Source organism: Dermacentor variabilis, chromosome 9, assembly GCF_050947875.1.
Source record: "Dermacentor variabilis isolate Ectoservices chromosome 9, ASM5094787v1, whole genome shotgun sequence".
In the NCBI taxonomy this organism is placed as follows: Eukaryota; Metazoa; Arthropoda; class Arachnida; order Ixodida; family Ixodidae; genus Dermacentor; species Dermacentor variabilis.
In genome coordinates, this window is record NC_134576.1 from 138,143,637 (window position 1) to 138,158,567 (window position 14,931).

General features: G+C 42.7%; 1 protein-coding gene across 1 annotated transcript in view; it reads right to left on the reverse strand.

The window, feature by feature from the left end:
* Window positions 1–13,447, reverse strand: part of LOC142557674 (calcium-activated chloride channel regulator 1-like) — a 39,331-nt gene extending 25,884 nt beyond the window's left edge. Inside the window, exons 1-3 of the mRNA XM_075669688.1 lie at window positions 13,361–13,447; window positions 4,475–4,644; window positions 1,305–1,602 (exon numbers count right to left, since the gene is read on the reverse strand). Coding sequence (XP_075525803.1) covers window positions 1,305–1,602; window positions 4,475–4,644; window positions 13,361–13,367 — 475 coding nt within the window. The 5' untranslated portion in view covers window positions 13,368–13,447. The remainder of the gene's footprint in view (window positions 1–1,304; window positions 1,603–4,474; window positions 4,645–13,360) is intronic.
* Between the last annotated feature and the right edge of the window lie 1,484 nt (window positions 13,448–14,931).

Here is a 14,931-nt window from a genome sequence, read left to right on the forward strand (position 1 = left end):
GTATGTATGTATGTATGTATGTATGTATGTATGTATGTATGTATGTATGTATGTATGTATGTGTGTGTGTGTGTGTGTGTGTGTGTGTGTGTGTGTGTGTGTGTGTGTGTGTGTGTGTGTGTGTGTGTGTGTGTGTGTGTGTGTGTGTGTGTGTGTGTGTGTGTGTGTGTGTGTGTGTGTGTGTGCGCGTGTGTGTGTGTGTGTGTGTGTGTGTGTGGTGCTATACAGGGTCCTCAACGTTAAACTATACGAAATTTTAATAAAGAAAGCTATGCTAGCTGCGCAAATGCTGCTTAATTCTGCAACTTATGTACTCCAACACAATTTTCGCAGACAGGTAGCGTCAGTAAGGAAATAATTAAGAAATATGTGTTAATCACCTCTTGCATTTCGTAATTACAGTACATGTTTTTCATAGAAACTTGTAGGCAATCGTATTCTTGAACAACTTCATTTTATTTGATATTTATCAAGCGCTATTATAGGTGTAACGTTAAGGGATAAGAAAAGAGCAGATTGGGTGAGGGAACAAACGCAAGTTAATCACATCTTAGTTGAAGTCAAGAAAAAGAAATGGGCATGGGCAGGACATGTAATGAGGAGAGAAGATAACCGATGGTCATTAAGGGTTACGGACTGGATTCCAAGGGAAGGGAAGCGTAGCAGGGGGCGGCAGAAAGTTAGGTGGGCGGATGAGATTGAGAAGTTTGCAGGGACGGCATGGCCACAATTAGTACATGACCGGGCTTGTTGGAGAAGTATGGGAGAGGCCTTTGCCCTGCAGTGGGCGTAACCATGATGATGATGATGATGATGATGATGATGATGATGATGATGCCGTCGCGAGATATTCACCATCCAATTTTTTTTTGTTCCTCTTTGCGTTGGATGATGAGGCGTCGTAACGTCATTACGCACTGGCCCTCTTGTCTCCGCGATCGCTGCGGCAGCCACATGCATGTGTTAGCCAGAAGAACCGTGCGCAGCGTTGTTTATTTCTTGATGAGCGACATCATCATACCTAACCTTATGCATGCAGTGTCACCAAGTTTTGCTTTGTTTCACGATGTCGGGCTGATGGCGATGACGCCTGGTCCGGAATTTCTTGGTCAATTTGTGTATCAGTTTAATATAAATATTTCCTCATTTTCCATCCTTCATACGTGCTGTCATCTGTTTACGTGCAAGGATTTTCCTGTAATGTTTCTATAACATCTAAAATTTGTGACAGCACTTTTATTTAAAGAAGCTTATGATGACTCATATGATACATAGAGCTGGGGTAGTTTGCTTAAGAAGCGTACCTGGGTTTTTGAACGTCTTCAGTGTTGACGCATGGAGCTCGCTGAGGAATTTGGGCGTTAATTGGATGTAGTCTCCGGGCTTACCGCAGGGTCTCGTTTGCCTCGTGAAAGGTCTGTTTTCCGCGAGTAACCCAGGAACCTTGACACGTACGTCGCTCTTTTCGAAGGAGCTCGAAGACACGCGTCGTGAAACGTTTCTCTGAGGCCACGTATTTGGGAAGTCGATGGTGACGTGCTTGATGTACACGCGGCCGTTTGTTGCCCGGTGCAGGAATTCGGACGAAGATCTGAGCAGGCTCTGCAAGTGTCCACGTATATAAAAAGTAATCTTTACCTTTTCCTGCCATGATTGTTCATCATTACAATAGAGAAGGACGAAGCGCTGTCTAAAGAGTACCTTGACAGTTATTTCGTTCATTCTTTCTTTTATTCATGTACCCTAAAGGTCCGTTTACATGCATTACATCAGGGCTTACATAGCATTACATAACATATTACGGTGAATAAATAATGGAAAAGAGCGCAATTTTCTGAGAACAGAACGCGATAAAATATACTGAAAGATACACTGCAAACACTAAGAACACACTAGAAAAAGCAGAACTAAAATGGTAGTGGTGACAAGAGAGAATAATACAATTCTAAGTAGTCGGCGTCGTACAATTCTAACAGTCGTCGCGCAATAGGCACTTCAGTTTGCTAACAAAAGCGTCATGGTCATTGACAGAAACGGCTACCGCAGACAGCTTATTTCAATGGTAAATGGCAAGTAACAATGGCGAATGATGCATAAGCTTGGTACAGGGCATCTTTGGTTTTACTTTATACGTTTGTATTCAATGTTGCAGCGGAATGACGCAAGGAGGACGAGTTAGAAAAATACAAAAAACATAAACACTCGGGAAAATGCATGAAGCCACAGGAATGCGACAAAAATTGACAAAAGCGTAAGCACTTCTAAGGACATAAGAATAGCATTAGCGCAAACAACCAAAGAAAGAACGTTGTACACCCACATCCGCTCAATGGAAACCTTTTTTCCATTGAGCGGCCGTGATACACCTATGCTTCTATTGTCATAAATGAATAAACTAGCATTCGTTTATGCCGTTCCAGTTAGGACAGAAATAGAATGTACACTAGTTATTCATGGCAAAGTAAGGTGGTAGATACTGCGAATGACTGCTGTGACAGTTTTGGCTAGTTTTGGCTAATTGATAAGGGTGCGACACATAACATAATAGTGACGGCGATCTTCTGGTGCAATACTGAGGAGAAGGATCTAAGAGGTAGGATTTTAAGCATGAAATGCTTTTCAGCTCCCGTTCTGGGCGACCCTCAAGTAACCGTGATCCAAAAGCCACAACCGTTATCCGGGCATCGTTGCGAGAACAAAACGAGATCATCCGGGCAACTAGTGAAAATTTAAGAAAATGCGGTCTCTGGCCCCCAACCCTTTGGACAGGACCGCATTACACAAGCTAGTTACTGCCCAAACAATTTACAAAAATATTTCTTCCGGGTTTTGCCTAATGTTTGCTCACAATATCGCTCAAGCTGTAACTTCTAATACACCGAAATTTTATTTGTCATTTCAAACAGCGACGTTATAAAGGGAGATACATTGCAGCATACACTTAATTGTCATCTTTTGGCGCTGAGACAGGGTTGTCTGTGCTCTTTTCAACGCCAGCGGTCCGTGAGTTGCGCGGCGTGGGTTTTGCGTCGCCTCCTTCGAGAAAGGGAGCCACGCTGCGTGGCCAGGCAACGACCAGGCCGGCAGCGTCCGGTGCGCCGGGGATGGTTGGGAGATGGTTGTCAGTAGTCGTAATTATTCCAACCAATCTACTTTGCTGGTAGCCTTTTCATACTTACATCTACTCTCGATTACGGGAGAGCCAGCATTTTTAGACTGTTTTTCTTTTGTAATACAGTTGTTCTCCCTAATTTTGGTGATATGATTTTGGGGGGCTGCAGCCAGAAAATCTTAAAAGGCTAGTTTTTTTTCTGAAAATATTCAACTGACCAATAATATTTTTGCGTGATAGTCCCTCACAACACAACCCTATTCTAATATTGGCCTAGTATCCGAAGTATAGCCAAGTGTTTTAAAAACTGTTATATGCTGTGAAAGATGTACTAACCGGGAAGATTAATATCCTGCAAAAATCCAATTACCAGAAAACACAAGGCAAGTCTGAATTAGACGAGGAAGAGAACTAAGGGGCCCGATTTTCGTTAATCACAACTGTATGAAGCTGACAGACGATGAAGCTAAGGAAAAGATTAGGGAAGTTATTTGTAGTTTTAATTGTGTATAAATGATTACGCGAATCTTGTTATTTCAGCTGCCACCGGTGGCAAGTTTTCTTATTTTCAGCCACTTTCATTTACCTTTAGTTTATAATTTATACGCTTCAATTTAACCTACAAATAACTTTACTTCTGCTTTCCTTGGCTTCATGTCGATGTCATTGAATTAGGTATGTTGAGGGTGAAAAAATTCCTTCGACTGGCCTGGATTGGCGCAGGGACGAAATAATTTGCTTGTGTTTTCATGATCAAACATCACTCCGATATACGTGTCTTCCAGTTGCCTCATTTCCAACGTTTATTTGACCAGCAGTCCTTGACGAGCACAGTTTTCGGTTAGTTGCAATAGAAGTGCAAAGTTTGAGCAGATTGTTGTTTGAACAGGTTGCAGGAAGGTTGTTTCAGGCTCTAAATTAAGTGCTCAAACACAACCAGTAACGATGACTGCAGCAAGTTTTTATAAAAGACAGTGCAGTGAGACTTTAGTTCTACAAGAATGAAGTTATTACGTTTCGCAAATTTCCTGAGACATTGCATAACTTCGGTAAATTTGTACTTTCAGCACAAATTCAAGCGGGAACAAGCGGAAAACGACTAGAATGCTTTGTGGCGCTTACAGGTTCACATGCATCTGTCACAGCTGCGTAAGTGAAACTCAAAAACAGGCATTGGAAATTACGCCAAGCGACCTACCGCATACCAAGTCAATGAACGTCGCAGTCTATTCTGATAACACGTAACAGATTCTGTGATGATATGTTTTTCATGATTGGCGTTTTGGTTTATGCTGCTGAAACGTGGCCTGCGTCTCCTGCGTAGTTCAACATGCGTATCATATTTCGAATTATGTCACATGCCTTGATGTTCTCCACGATGGTCTCATTGTAGGGCACGTCCTTGTTGATCGATATCAACAGGTCCTTGTAGCCGCCGTCTGTCTTGTCTATTTGCAGGGGTGACACACAGCTCAGTAGGCACAGCAGTGCGGTTGCTACAGGTAGTTGCGAGCCCATTCGGTCATGATACACTGTGAAACAGAGCAAAAAAATAAAACTAAATGATTTCTTTGGAAAACCAGCAAGTACACGCTGGTTGCATGCACGAGTAAGTTAAAACGTCCTATTGACCTGTTCTTAAGATTACGCACAGCCCTCATCGGGGATGTCTAAAGCGCAGGAGCGGTGCTCTTCCGAGACCCTTGGTATACCGCCTAAAGGAGGTCTTTGCCCCTTAGCATGCGCTGACACGAGGGCGAAGCTTCGCTACTCGTGGTCTTAGCCTTTCTCTTCGCACAGCTCTTATCTTCTGCTGATTCAGCCCGATGACGGTTCTACGCGAGCATGCGGTTTTTTTTTGTGTGTGTGTTTTTTGGCCACGCTGTGTTGCGAGGAAGCACGCTGATAAAGAGCCGTTACTATCGCCTGGCCCATATTTCGGAATCCCCTGTCATCGGACAGGATCACCTGTAGCGAAGAACTGTGAAAGGCACATGACTACGACCGCCAGTGCCGAAGCCCTGTCATGACCAACAGCGCATGCTCAGAAACAATGATGCCGTTCCAGCCTCCTCTGGTGGGTGGCGCTAAGGGTCTTCGAAGCACACCACTCCCGCGCTCTCGACAGCCGGGACGGTGGCTGTACCACACATGACGGATGTCACACAAGTACCCAAAAAGTAGGAGGAGGAAGAGTGAAAGGAGAGTGACGGAGGTCAAACAGACGTGCTTCCTGTTTGCTACCCTACCGGTGTAATGGGATAAACGAATTAGGGATGAAGGGGTAACGGGATTAAGGATGAAAAAGAAAGAAAGGAAGGGATGCCCTAGCACTGCGAACACGTGGGCTTCCCATCACACCGACAGTCGTCCACTAAGGCCAGTCCATTTCATAAAACGTAGTAATGTCCGCGTTGCTTCGGCAGCTTGCGACGCGTGGGGCCATCGTCTGAAAACTTTTATCTATGACCATCGTATAAGATATAGTCGGTTTAAGAGGATACGAATAACGTCGCGTTCGACGTCATAACAGTCAGAAAAACGAAATACTGTTCGATTTCCTCTTCGCAGTTGCACGAGTGGCACATTAAGTGTGTCCACCGTTCCGAAAAGGAATGAGTGCGTAATACAAAAGTCAGTAGGTTTTCGTAACAACCGTTATTAAGCATAATTATTTCAGAAACTTGAAGGAGGAACAGCAACCGCCGCAGCTAAATTGGTAGAGCATCCCACGCGCAATCAGATGCCATGAATTTGGGTTAGAGCCACGGTTAGCTGTCTTTTCCTTATTTATAAGTTTGCGGTGCCCTGTAACAGTCTGAAAATTTTGTACCTTATAGCAAGTTGAACCCTTGTCTATAATTGATCCGTAAATAAATATAAAAAGTTACTTTCCCCCTATACCTTGTTTCAGCATATTCTTGGCCTTGTATGCGGTTGCGTCTAGCTCGATGTAGCTTAACGCCACAAGGAAAGCACACACAACTGTTTCACAAACAAAACTCAGCTTCTGAAGAAAAAAATAATAAACTCTGATGACAGTTATGAGTGTGTAACGCTAATGTTGGAGCGGTGGGGCGGGCTAGGCGTTTTCGCTCCCCACCTCGAGCTTGCCGAATCGCTTGGTGGTCGGAAGTGCCTGCTTTTTTTCACGACATTTCAATGTAAAGGACGTTTCATAGCGCTTTGTTTTAAAGTGCACTCATCTACGATGCTTTAGTGGTCGCCGCCTTTCTAAACATTCACTGGCCCACGCCGTGATGTTAAACACCAGCTGGTTAACGCAGCGTGGGGGCAAACGCCCGCGCCACTACCGACTCGCGAAGGGAAAGGTGAGGCGTGACCGCGCCGGGACCACGACTTCAATGAAACTGCAGGCGTAATCGGCGGATTCCGCCACCCGTGACGTCTAGAGGGCAACACCATCCGCTAGTGTGGCTGGGAACCTAGTTTTGCGTCACGTGACCGAGCTCTCCTATCTCATTGGCGGAGGTGCGTGCATCATGGCGTGTGCTTCTACCAAAGGGAGAAAAAAGTGGAGGGCGTCTGAGAGGCGAGAGAGGAGGCATGTGGACAACGCGGACAGTACGAAACCGAGGAACGAGCTAAGAAAAGCTTACGCTTTAAACGTGTATCAGATATTAGCAGGCAGTGCATCACAAACAGCGTGGTACTGAGAGCGAGTACTAACTAGCGACAGTATTTCCAAGTGCGTTGGAAGGTCCCTCACAAATTAGCGGGTGGCTAGTTTCAGGTATTCGCCACATTATATTTAGACATCTAGTAGAGAGAGAAGGGAGGAAGGAAAGGCAGGGAGTCCAGTTTGCTACCCTACACGTAGGGAGGGGATGGGGGTATATAGTGGTATCTAAACTGTGTCTGCTTGCTGGCTTCATTCCGCTGCGCCCACACCCGTGCCTTTGAGAGAATTATCTGCACACACATTAACGAACATAAGTTGCTGGGATAACAGATGGAATGTCACCGAATGTTATGTTCAACCAAACGACGCCCCTCGTGCTTTGAAGGTACAGTTCACCTTTGGTAATTCAATACAGGCTTCAGGGACCTAATGCACAATGTTCATTTTTTTTCGTAAGCGTTGTTTGCCATTGGCCGTATGCCTCCGCTAGTAGGTCTGACATCACGATCTGCTGCCATCCGCTTTTACAAACATGCCTTGCTTAAGAGCTTTCCGCAATACGTGCCAAAGATTTTACAAGACACATATCTGTTCATGAACGTCTCGGCGAACATCGTTTCTGCGATGTACGCATATGCACCATCGGCGGTGATATGGCGCCTCCAATATCATCGTCATCTCCAGACGCAATCCTCCTACTAACGAACCCTTTTGAGCGCAGCGCTTTGACGTCATCGGTGATCGCCGGTATAAAAGAAGTGCCACAGGAATTTTTCTTCTGTGGCAACGGTGGACCAGGAACTGCCATGACACTGACAGGAGCCTTGTTCTTCATTGTGCAGGTTGGTTCCGATACAACCCCCTTGCGTAGGGATTATCGTAGTGTTATGGTCCTGCCGGTGCCCACGCCGATGCCTTGCTATGGTTTATGAGTGTCTCGTTGTGTGTAAATTGCTACTTTGCGGTGATGTTGAAGTAAATCCCGGCCCTACACGGACAAAGATGCTTAAACAGTTATTAGAGCGGCAGGATACTCCTCGTAACGATCTACAAGAACTGCAAGCGCATTTCTCGAAAACTGAGGCGCTGGTTTTGGAACTTTACAGCATGTTTAACAAAATGCAGACACAAATCACGCAAACAATAGATACCCCGGTAGCAAATACCTATAGTTTACAGTCTATTGAACATTAGATCTGCTTTAGAGGCTAAAAAGCTAACAGATCTTGAGGATCAAAGCCGACGATCTAATCTGATCATTTATGGTGATACCTGAAATCCCAATGACAAAAAAATGCACTAAAAGATAAAGTTGTTAACGATGTGTTCAATGATAAATTGAATGTACAATGTGAATCTGTCGGTCGGATTCACAGATAAGGAAAGCAAGGTGACAAGCGACCGGTAATTCTGTATCTTTAGAATTTTAATGAAAAGAAAGAAATACTGCAAAACCCCCCCAAAAAACACTGAAGGGAACTAGTATTTTCAAGCAGAACGACTTCTCGCAATCTACCTTAAAGAAGTGCAAGCATCTGTGGGAAAATGCAAGAAACGATAAACTTCAAGGAAAAATGGTGTCATTCATACGCGACAAGCTCAAAGTAGACAGGCATGTTTTCTTTTGGGACGAATCGCAAAACAAACGGGAACAGGTTGCAGATTGTCGCTCTCGGCAAACACAGTCGGGAAACAGTGAACCTTTAAGGAATAAGCAGCTACGATTATTATATATTAATGCTAGAAGTATTTTATATAAAGCAGATTCCTCAGAAATACTGTGGCTTCAACACGAGCCTCACATTACTGTTATTACCGAAACTTGGCTTTGCGAGGATATTAATGACCAAGACATCTTTCCTCCCTCCTATAGTATTTATCGCGTGGATAGGTCTTCTAGGGGAGAAGGTGTGGCGGTCCGAATTAAAGATTTGATAGAGGCTGCCCTTCTGGACATAATACCTATGTTGGAATGTTTATGCATTAAGGTACCTCTTTGGGATTATACCCTCATTATATTCGGAATCTCCAGACCTCCTGAGTCCCCTCCTGAATTATTGCATGAATTACAGTCTTGTATGAATAAGTATTTACACAGTAAGATTATTCTACTAGGTGATTTTAATTTGTCCGGTGTAGACTGGATGCGCCATCAGCCAAGGCCACATCATAGTACGGATATTAATGTACTATTTGATACCATGTTAACAAATGATCTCAGACAAGTTGTTCTTGAGCCGACACGTGTGCAAGGTTCTTCATCTTCAGTTTTGGACCTTGTTTTCTTAGCTCGGAAATTCGCTGAATTCACGGTGGTGATCGAGCAGGGGCTATCTGACCACTATCGTGTTTGTGTTTGCTTACAGCTAGTTTCCTGTGCTAAAACCAAAAAATCATCTGTCCATTTTGTCAAAAATTATTGTCATGCGAATGACGTATGCATGATTGATTACTTGGAAAATTGTCTAACTGATTATTACGTAAATAATGTTAACTTACTTTCGACCCTATTTAAGGACATGTGTAATTTTTGCCTTTATAAATTCATACCAAATAAGAAAAAACAAGTTCACAAGCAAACACCATGGATCAATCGAAACATCATTCGTATGAAACGTAAAATTAAGATACTAAAAAAGGCCCGTACGCAGCCAAACTTAATATCTCAAGTACAAGACAAGCTTCCACTTGCCGTGCGTAGATCAAAGAATTGTTATTTCAACTCATCTGTGCCTAATTTTATTACAAACGATTCGAGTAAATTGTGGAATTACATTGCCGAGAAGTAGAAACCAATGTCCCAGATGACAATAAATGGCCAGATGGTCACGGAGAAGGTTTAACTTGCTTATGACTTTAATATGTTTTTTCACAGTGTCTTCTCGAATCCCAGTGATTCTTCACGTGACTGCCCAGTGTACCAACCGTTTGATGCTAATTTTATATCGTATGCTGGTGTACTCTCTATGGTGCTGAACCTAAAACCGAAATGTTCTAGTGGGCCTGATTATATCCGTAATTTGTTTCTCCATAGATATGCTGTAACCTTATCAAAGTTTCTTGTTATAATATACCGTGCTTGATTATTGTCGTCTGAAATACCGAGTGATCGGAGAACAGCCCGAATAGCACTAATCCATAAAAGGGAAACCGTCTACTTGTAGAGAATTACTATCCTACTTCTTTAACGTCATCATGCTGCAAACTCATCGAACATACCATAGCAAAAAGCATAGCCACATACCTTGAAAAGCATTCAATTTTAACTAACTTTCACCACAGGTTCAGAAGATGGCATTCCACTGTCACACAGCTAGTCACTGTAGTTCATTCCTTTGCATTAACCCTTGACAAGAACGGACAAATAGACATAATTTTCCTTGAATTCCGTGAGGCATTTGATACGGTCCCTGATGATAAATTAATTCTAAAACTTGAAAATGCAGGAATCCCGCAGATGTTTATCTCTTTGGTTTATGCTTATTTATCTAACCGGAAACAATTCGTTGAGATAAATGGCGAAAAATCGCGCTGCCTTCCGGTCACATCGGGTGTTCCCTAGGGCAGTGTGCTCGGTCCTCTTCTTTTTGTTCCATATATTAATGATATTGTTAACACTGCTGAAGGTGGTGTACCGATTCGATTATTTGCCGATGATTGTGTTCTCTTTAAAGATATTGTTTCTCTCCATGATCAAAATAGTTTATGTCGTAGTTTGAATAGTATTCTTGCATGGTGCAGGTGCTGGGGAACGACACTAAACACAGATAAAAGCGCACTACTGCGAATGAAACATAAGAAATCATCCCTGCTTTATACATATAAGTTAGCTCCATCACCTCTTCATGAAGTCACTAGCTATAAATACCTGGAAGTGACCCTCAACAATATACTATCGTGGAATGATCACATAACTAATACTTGCGCTTGAGCCCTCAGAAAACTATGCCTGTTGAGACACAAACTTAAGAAAGCCCCATCTAACGTTAATATGCTATGCTGCATCCCTCTAATCAGAACTAAGCTGGAATATGCTTGCACAGTTTGGAATCCATACACAAAAACTAATATCAATAATATTGAGAGAATTCAGAAAAAAGCGGTCAGATTTATATTCAACAAATTTTCTAGATGTTATTCCCCCACCGAACTTATGGGAATTAACAACCTTGAACCACTCGAACTTAGAAGAAAGAAACAGAGACTTGAATTTCTCAAACTACCCCACACCAACAATTTATCCCTTGACCCATCTGAAAATTTATCACAGATATCGAGCAGAACTACATGCCACCGTAGGCATGATGCATTAAACCCTTACTTTCCAAGAACAAACGCATATAAGTTTTCTTTTTTTCCTCGAACTGTAACCGAATGGAATTGTATCATTGAATCCACTTCCTAATCTTGTACTTTCATGGTTCTGTTTGTTTTGTCAATCTGATTTTCATTGTATGTACCATATGTCACCCTCCCTGCTTGGACCACGTGTCCGCAGTATTTCATAAATAAAAAATATAAGAGACTTTGTGGTAACTACAGATGGTTCACTCACAATCCACCAATTTTCGATAGTTTACCTGTATTCGCTTACGCATACGGATGCTTTGCAAATTCCCAGTGTACTCATCAAAGACGAGGTATGCTGCACGGGCACGATCAAGTGTGGATCAGCTCTTACATCAACATACGTGGTTACCCAAGCCGCGGAAATTGGGGCAGTGGAGTTAAATGTTTCGCTAAATCGCAGCACTCGTGAAGGCTTTGTTGCAGTAGCAGTATGTCGCAGAACTTCGCGTTTTTTTTCTTAAAAAAAAGGAAATCTTGGCTTCCTATAAATGTATTGCAGCTCTCTGGAGCACAATGTCCTGCGCGCATTCGCGAATAAAAGTAATCAGGTAACCAATGATAAGCTTTTATTCGGAACATTGACTTATACTGTTGCTGAAATCAAGTTAATGATTATTAAGTAGACTAGACAAAAGGTTAAGTGACTTATGACGGTACCTCTAGTGTTCCGCAGCCAAAAAACAAAGAACTAACGAAAGTAACCATCTTTCAAAAGCGATTTAATGAAACAATGCAAATCCAATGGACGCGCTTTAAGGGAGGTTTTCATACTTCACTAACTCGTTTGGCTGACTGTTCTCTATATTAGAAAAAGTTTTTAATAGTTTTATAGCCCAGTTGATTGACTTAGGCGAGGTGCCTTATTTTTCACTAAGAGCAATGAATGCGGGAAAATAATTATAGCAAGGAGCAAAACCATGAAGTATAGGGTGTCCCAGCTAACGTTAGCCAAGCCGTTCGAAGAAAAACAATATTTGAAAATCATGGTGCAAACATACGATTTTAAGAGCTACAGTGTTCGATTGTAAGACATCTGACGAGTAAACACCGTGCGCCTTATAATCGTATCTTGCATTATGATTACTAAACCTCTTTCCTTTTTCTTTGAATAGTTCGGCTAACGTTAGCCGGGACACACGGTTCACCCACTATTCATTTGTTTTTACGATAATATGAAATGTGTATTGCGAAGCGCTAGGTTCTACGAGAGGATGGCTACAGAGCAAGTGTGAGTTAGGCTAGAGGCCGCAGTTCTCTCATTATCCTTTCATGAGTATAAATTTCGCGGTTTCATCCGTGCGAGTGAATTCTGTACTTTTAGCACACATCTGGTGACGCTTCTTACAGCGAATCTGCTAGCCTCTCGGTGGTCGGCATTTTTCGTGTCCGTCTGTGAACACAAATTATCATCCTCAGGAATGGCTCATACTCACCTAAGCAAGCAAAATTGACTGTTACTTTGGCATACGCCAAAGAGGGTGAAGACTAAAGCCTGTGCGCTCAAGAGACATTCATTAAATTACTTAACATTCTCATTCGAATGCGTTGTTATTTCTTGTTACTTTTCTCCCACCAAAGGTCGTGGGTTCGAGTGCCCTAATTAGCTTTATATTAATTAACTGTGTCTTAATTAACTTCGCATTAACACCAGAGGTCATGGGTTCGAGTACCTGAATTAACACTAACTTAATTAACTTCGCCTTTTTTGGCATGCTGAGCGGCATCTGAGCCAGCTGTGCAAGAAGACTATGACGAAGGTGCGAGTAGTGGCACGAACGCGTGTCTGCGTGAGGCGAGCTCACATGACATCTTGTACCGCACGCCGCGCTTTCCATCACGGGGGGTATGAGCCACTTAAGGTTTTCGCCTTAAGAATGCAATGGCTCATACCCTGGGAACAATGGCTCATACCCTCCTACGGCGGAGGCTATAAACGCTCAGCAAAGTGAAGCGAATAGTGCATACAGCGAGAGAAAAGTTTAATGGTACGAAATGCAGAGAGGTCGGCCTGAGGTACATTCCTCTAGCCAGCATGCATTCATTGAAATCACCCATGCAACACACAGAATACGTTTCAATAAAGAAGAAGCTCAAAACAAGCATCCGAATCATCAATAAAGCATTGCATACCCCCCCTCAGCAGTTGTAGGGGTGGTTTTCCAACAGCTTCGCTGGACACCCACTTCCGCAGAGCCGGGAGGCAAATCACTTTTTTTGATTGATTCATAAAAACTAGAATGAGCTGTTGTACATACCTTTCATGATTCAATTCTTGAAAGGACGAGGCTGTTAGCGAAGTTCGCCTCCAGTTGTCTACTGCAGGCATGTGCGAAACGTTGCCCCTTTTACCGCACCCTTTATGAGATTGCCAGGCATGCTGATTAGATATCGCGCAAAGAATAGACAGTGACGACACCTCGCGCATTGTTCAAAACTTCCTCAATGATTCCCTAAATCCCCTTTCACTCGACCAGAGAATATGGAAATGTTGTTTATGTGCTCTGAAAAAGACAAACGAAATAAGGAGAGAGAAGGAGAAATGCAGCTGAGGACATCATAAAATAAAGGAAGTCAGCTGCGTTCATATAACTTTAATTGGATCACATGTGATGACTTGTTGAGTCAGGTTACAAATATTGGCAGTACTTGCATTCCGGATGGAAACTCTTATCGCGAATTACTCATGCCAGTGCTCTCGGCTGTCGTCATATATTTGAGGAAGGATCGTAAGCAATCCCAACAGAATGCATGAGCCATGCTTTCAGGAACTTGACCGCAAATCACTGAGCATTGAAGCATACATGAAAGGCTGATAAACTGCATTCAGGAATGGGTTCTTTGAAATCTTAAGAAACACTACCTCCGCTGAGATTTTTTCCAGTCGAGCAAGTACACTGCAGCTGTGCATAAACGTAAATCAAACAAATATTTTTTTTCTTGCAATCAATCCGTCTCATAAACTTTCATTTTCAGGACAACATTCATTTGGGCTACATGGTGCATACTTGAATTAGGAAGGAACAGCGCCAACTAAGAGGATCACGAGAGGGAGAACCACACAGGACAAGCGCCAACTTCATCTATCTTTATTCACCGAAAAATCAGCAAATATAAGGAAAATCACAAACATGCGCACAAGGACGCTAATGCATCATCTGCCAAACCGTTCAAGATACGACATTTCGCTTTTGCAGAGGGTCACGGAAGTATCACTAACACGGTTTTTTCCGCTCTTCTTAATATGGCATGCTTCCAAAACCTCATGTGCTTTTGTATCTCTGCTTCTGCCAAGAATCTTTATCTCTCGGAACTGTAGTTCACACTTCTTGCAGTAGAGTCATTGTTTCCTTACATCCTTTAAAGTTCAAGATCCGTGTGCCAAATGAGTTAAAAAAATGTTAGGTTTCTTGAGAAAAAGTATTTCTATTAATTATGTGTTTTCAGTAGATGTTAAAAACTCCTTTTACTCTGTGCCTCACGATGCCTTATTTACTTCTGTCAGAGATGCTATAGACAGTAGCGGTGCAGTAGAGTTCCAAGACTCCTCTGGGTTCTCAATAAACAATTTTATGAGAATGCTAGAATATTACCTTGGTGTGACGTTTCTCTCTTTTGAGAACAAGCTTTATCGACAAAGACAAGGAAATTGTATCAGATCTTGCGGAGCCGCGTTGCTTACTAACATTTTCTTAACCTGTATTGACAGCGCCTTGGAGCGAATTTCAACAAAAAAGGGTGTACTAAATGTGTTCAAGTATGTTGACCATTTTTAAAGTTTTTAACAAACTGACCGTTTTGACTTACACAGATGGGGTAAGCACTGTCC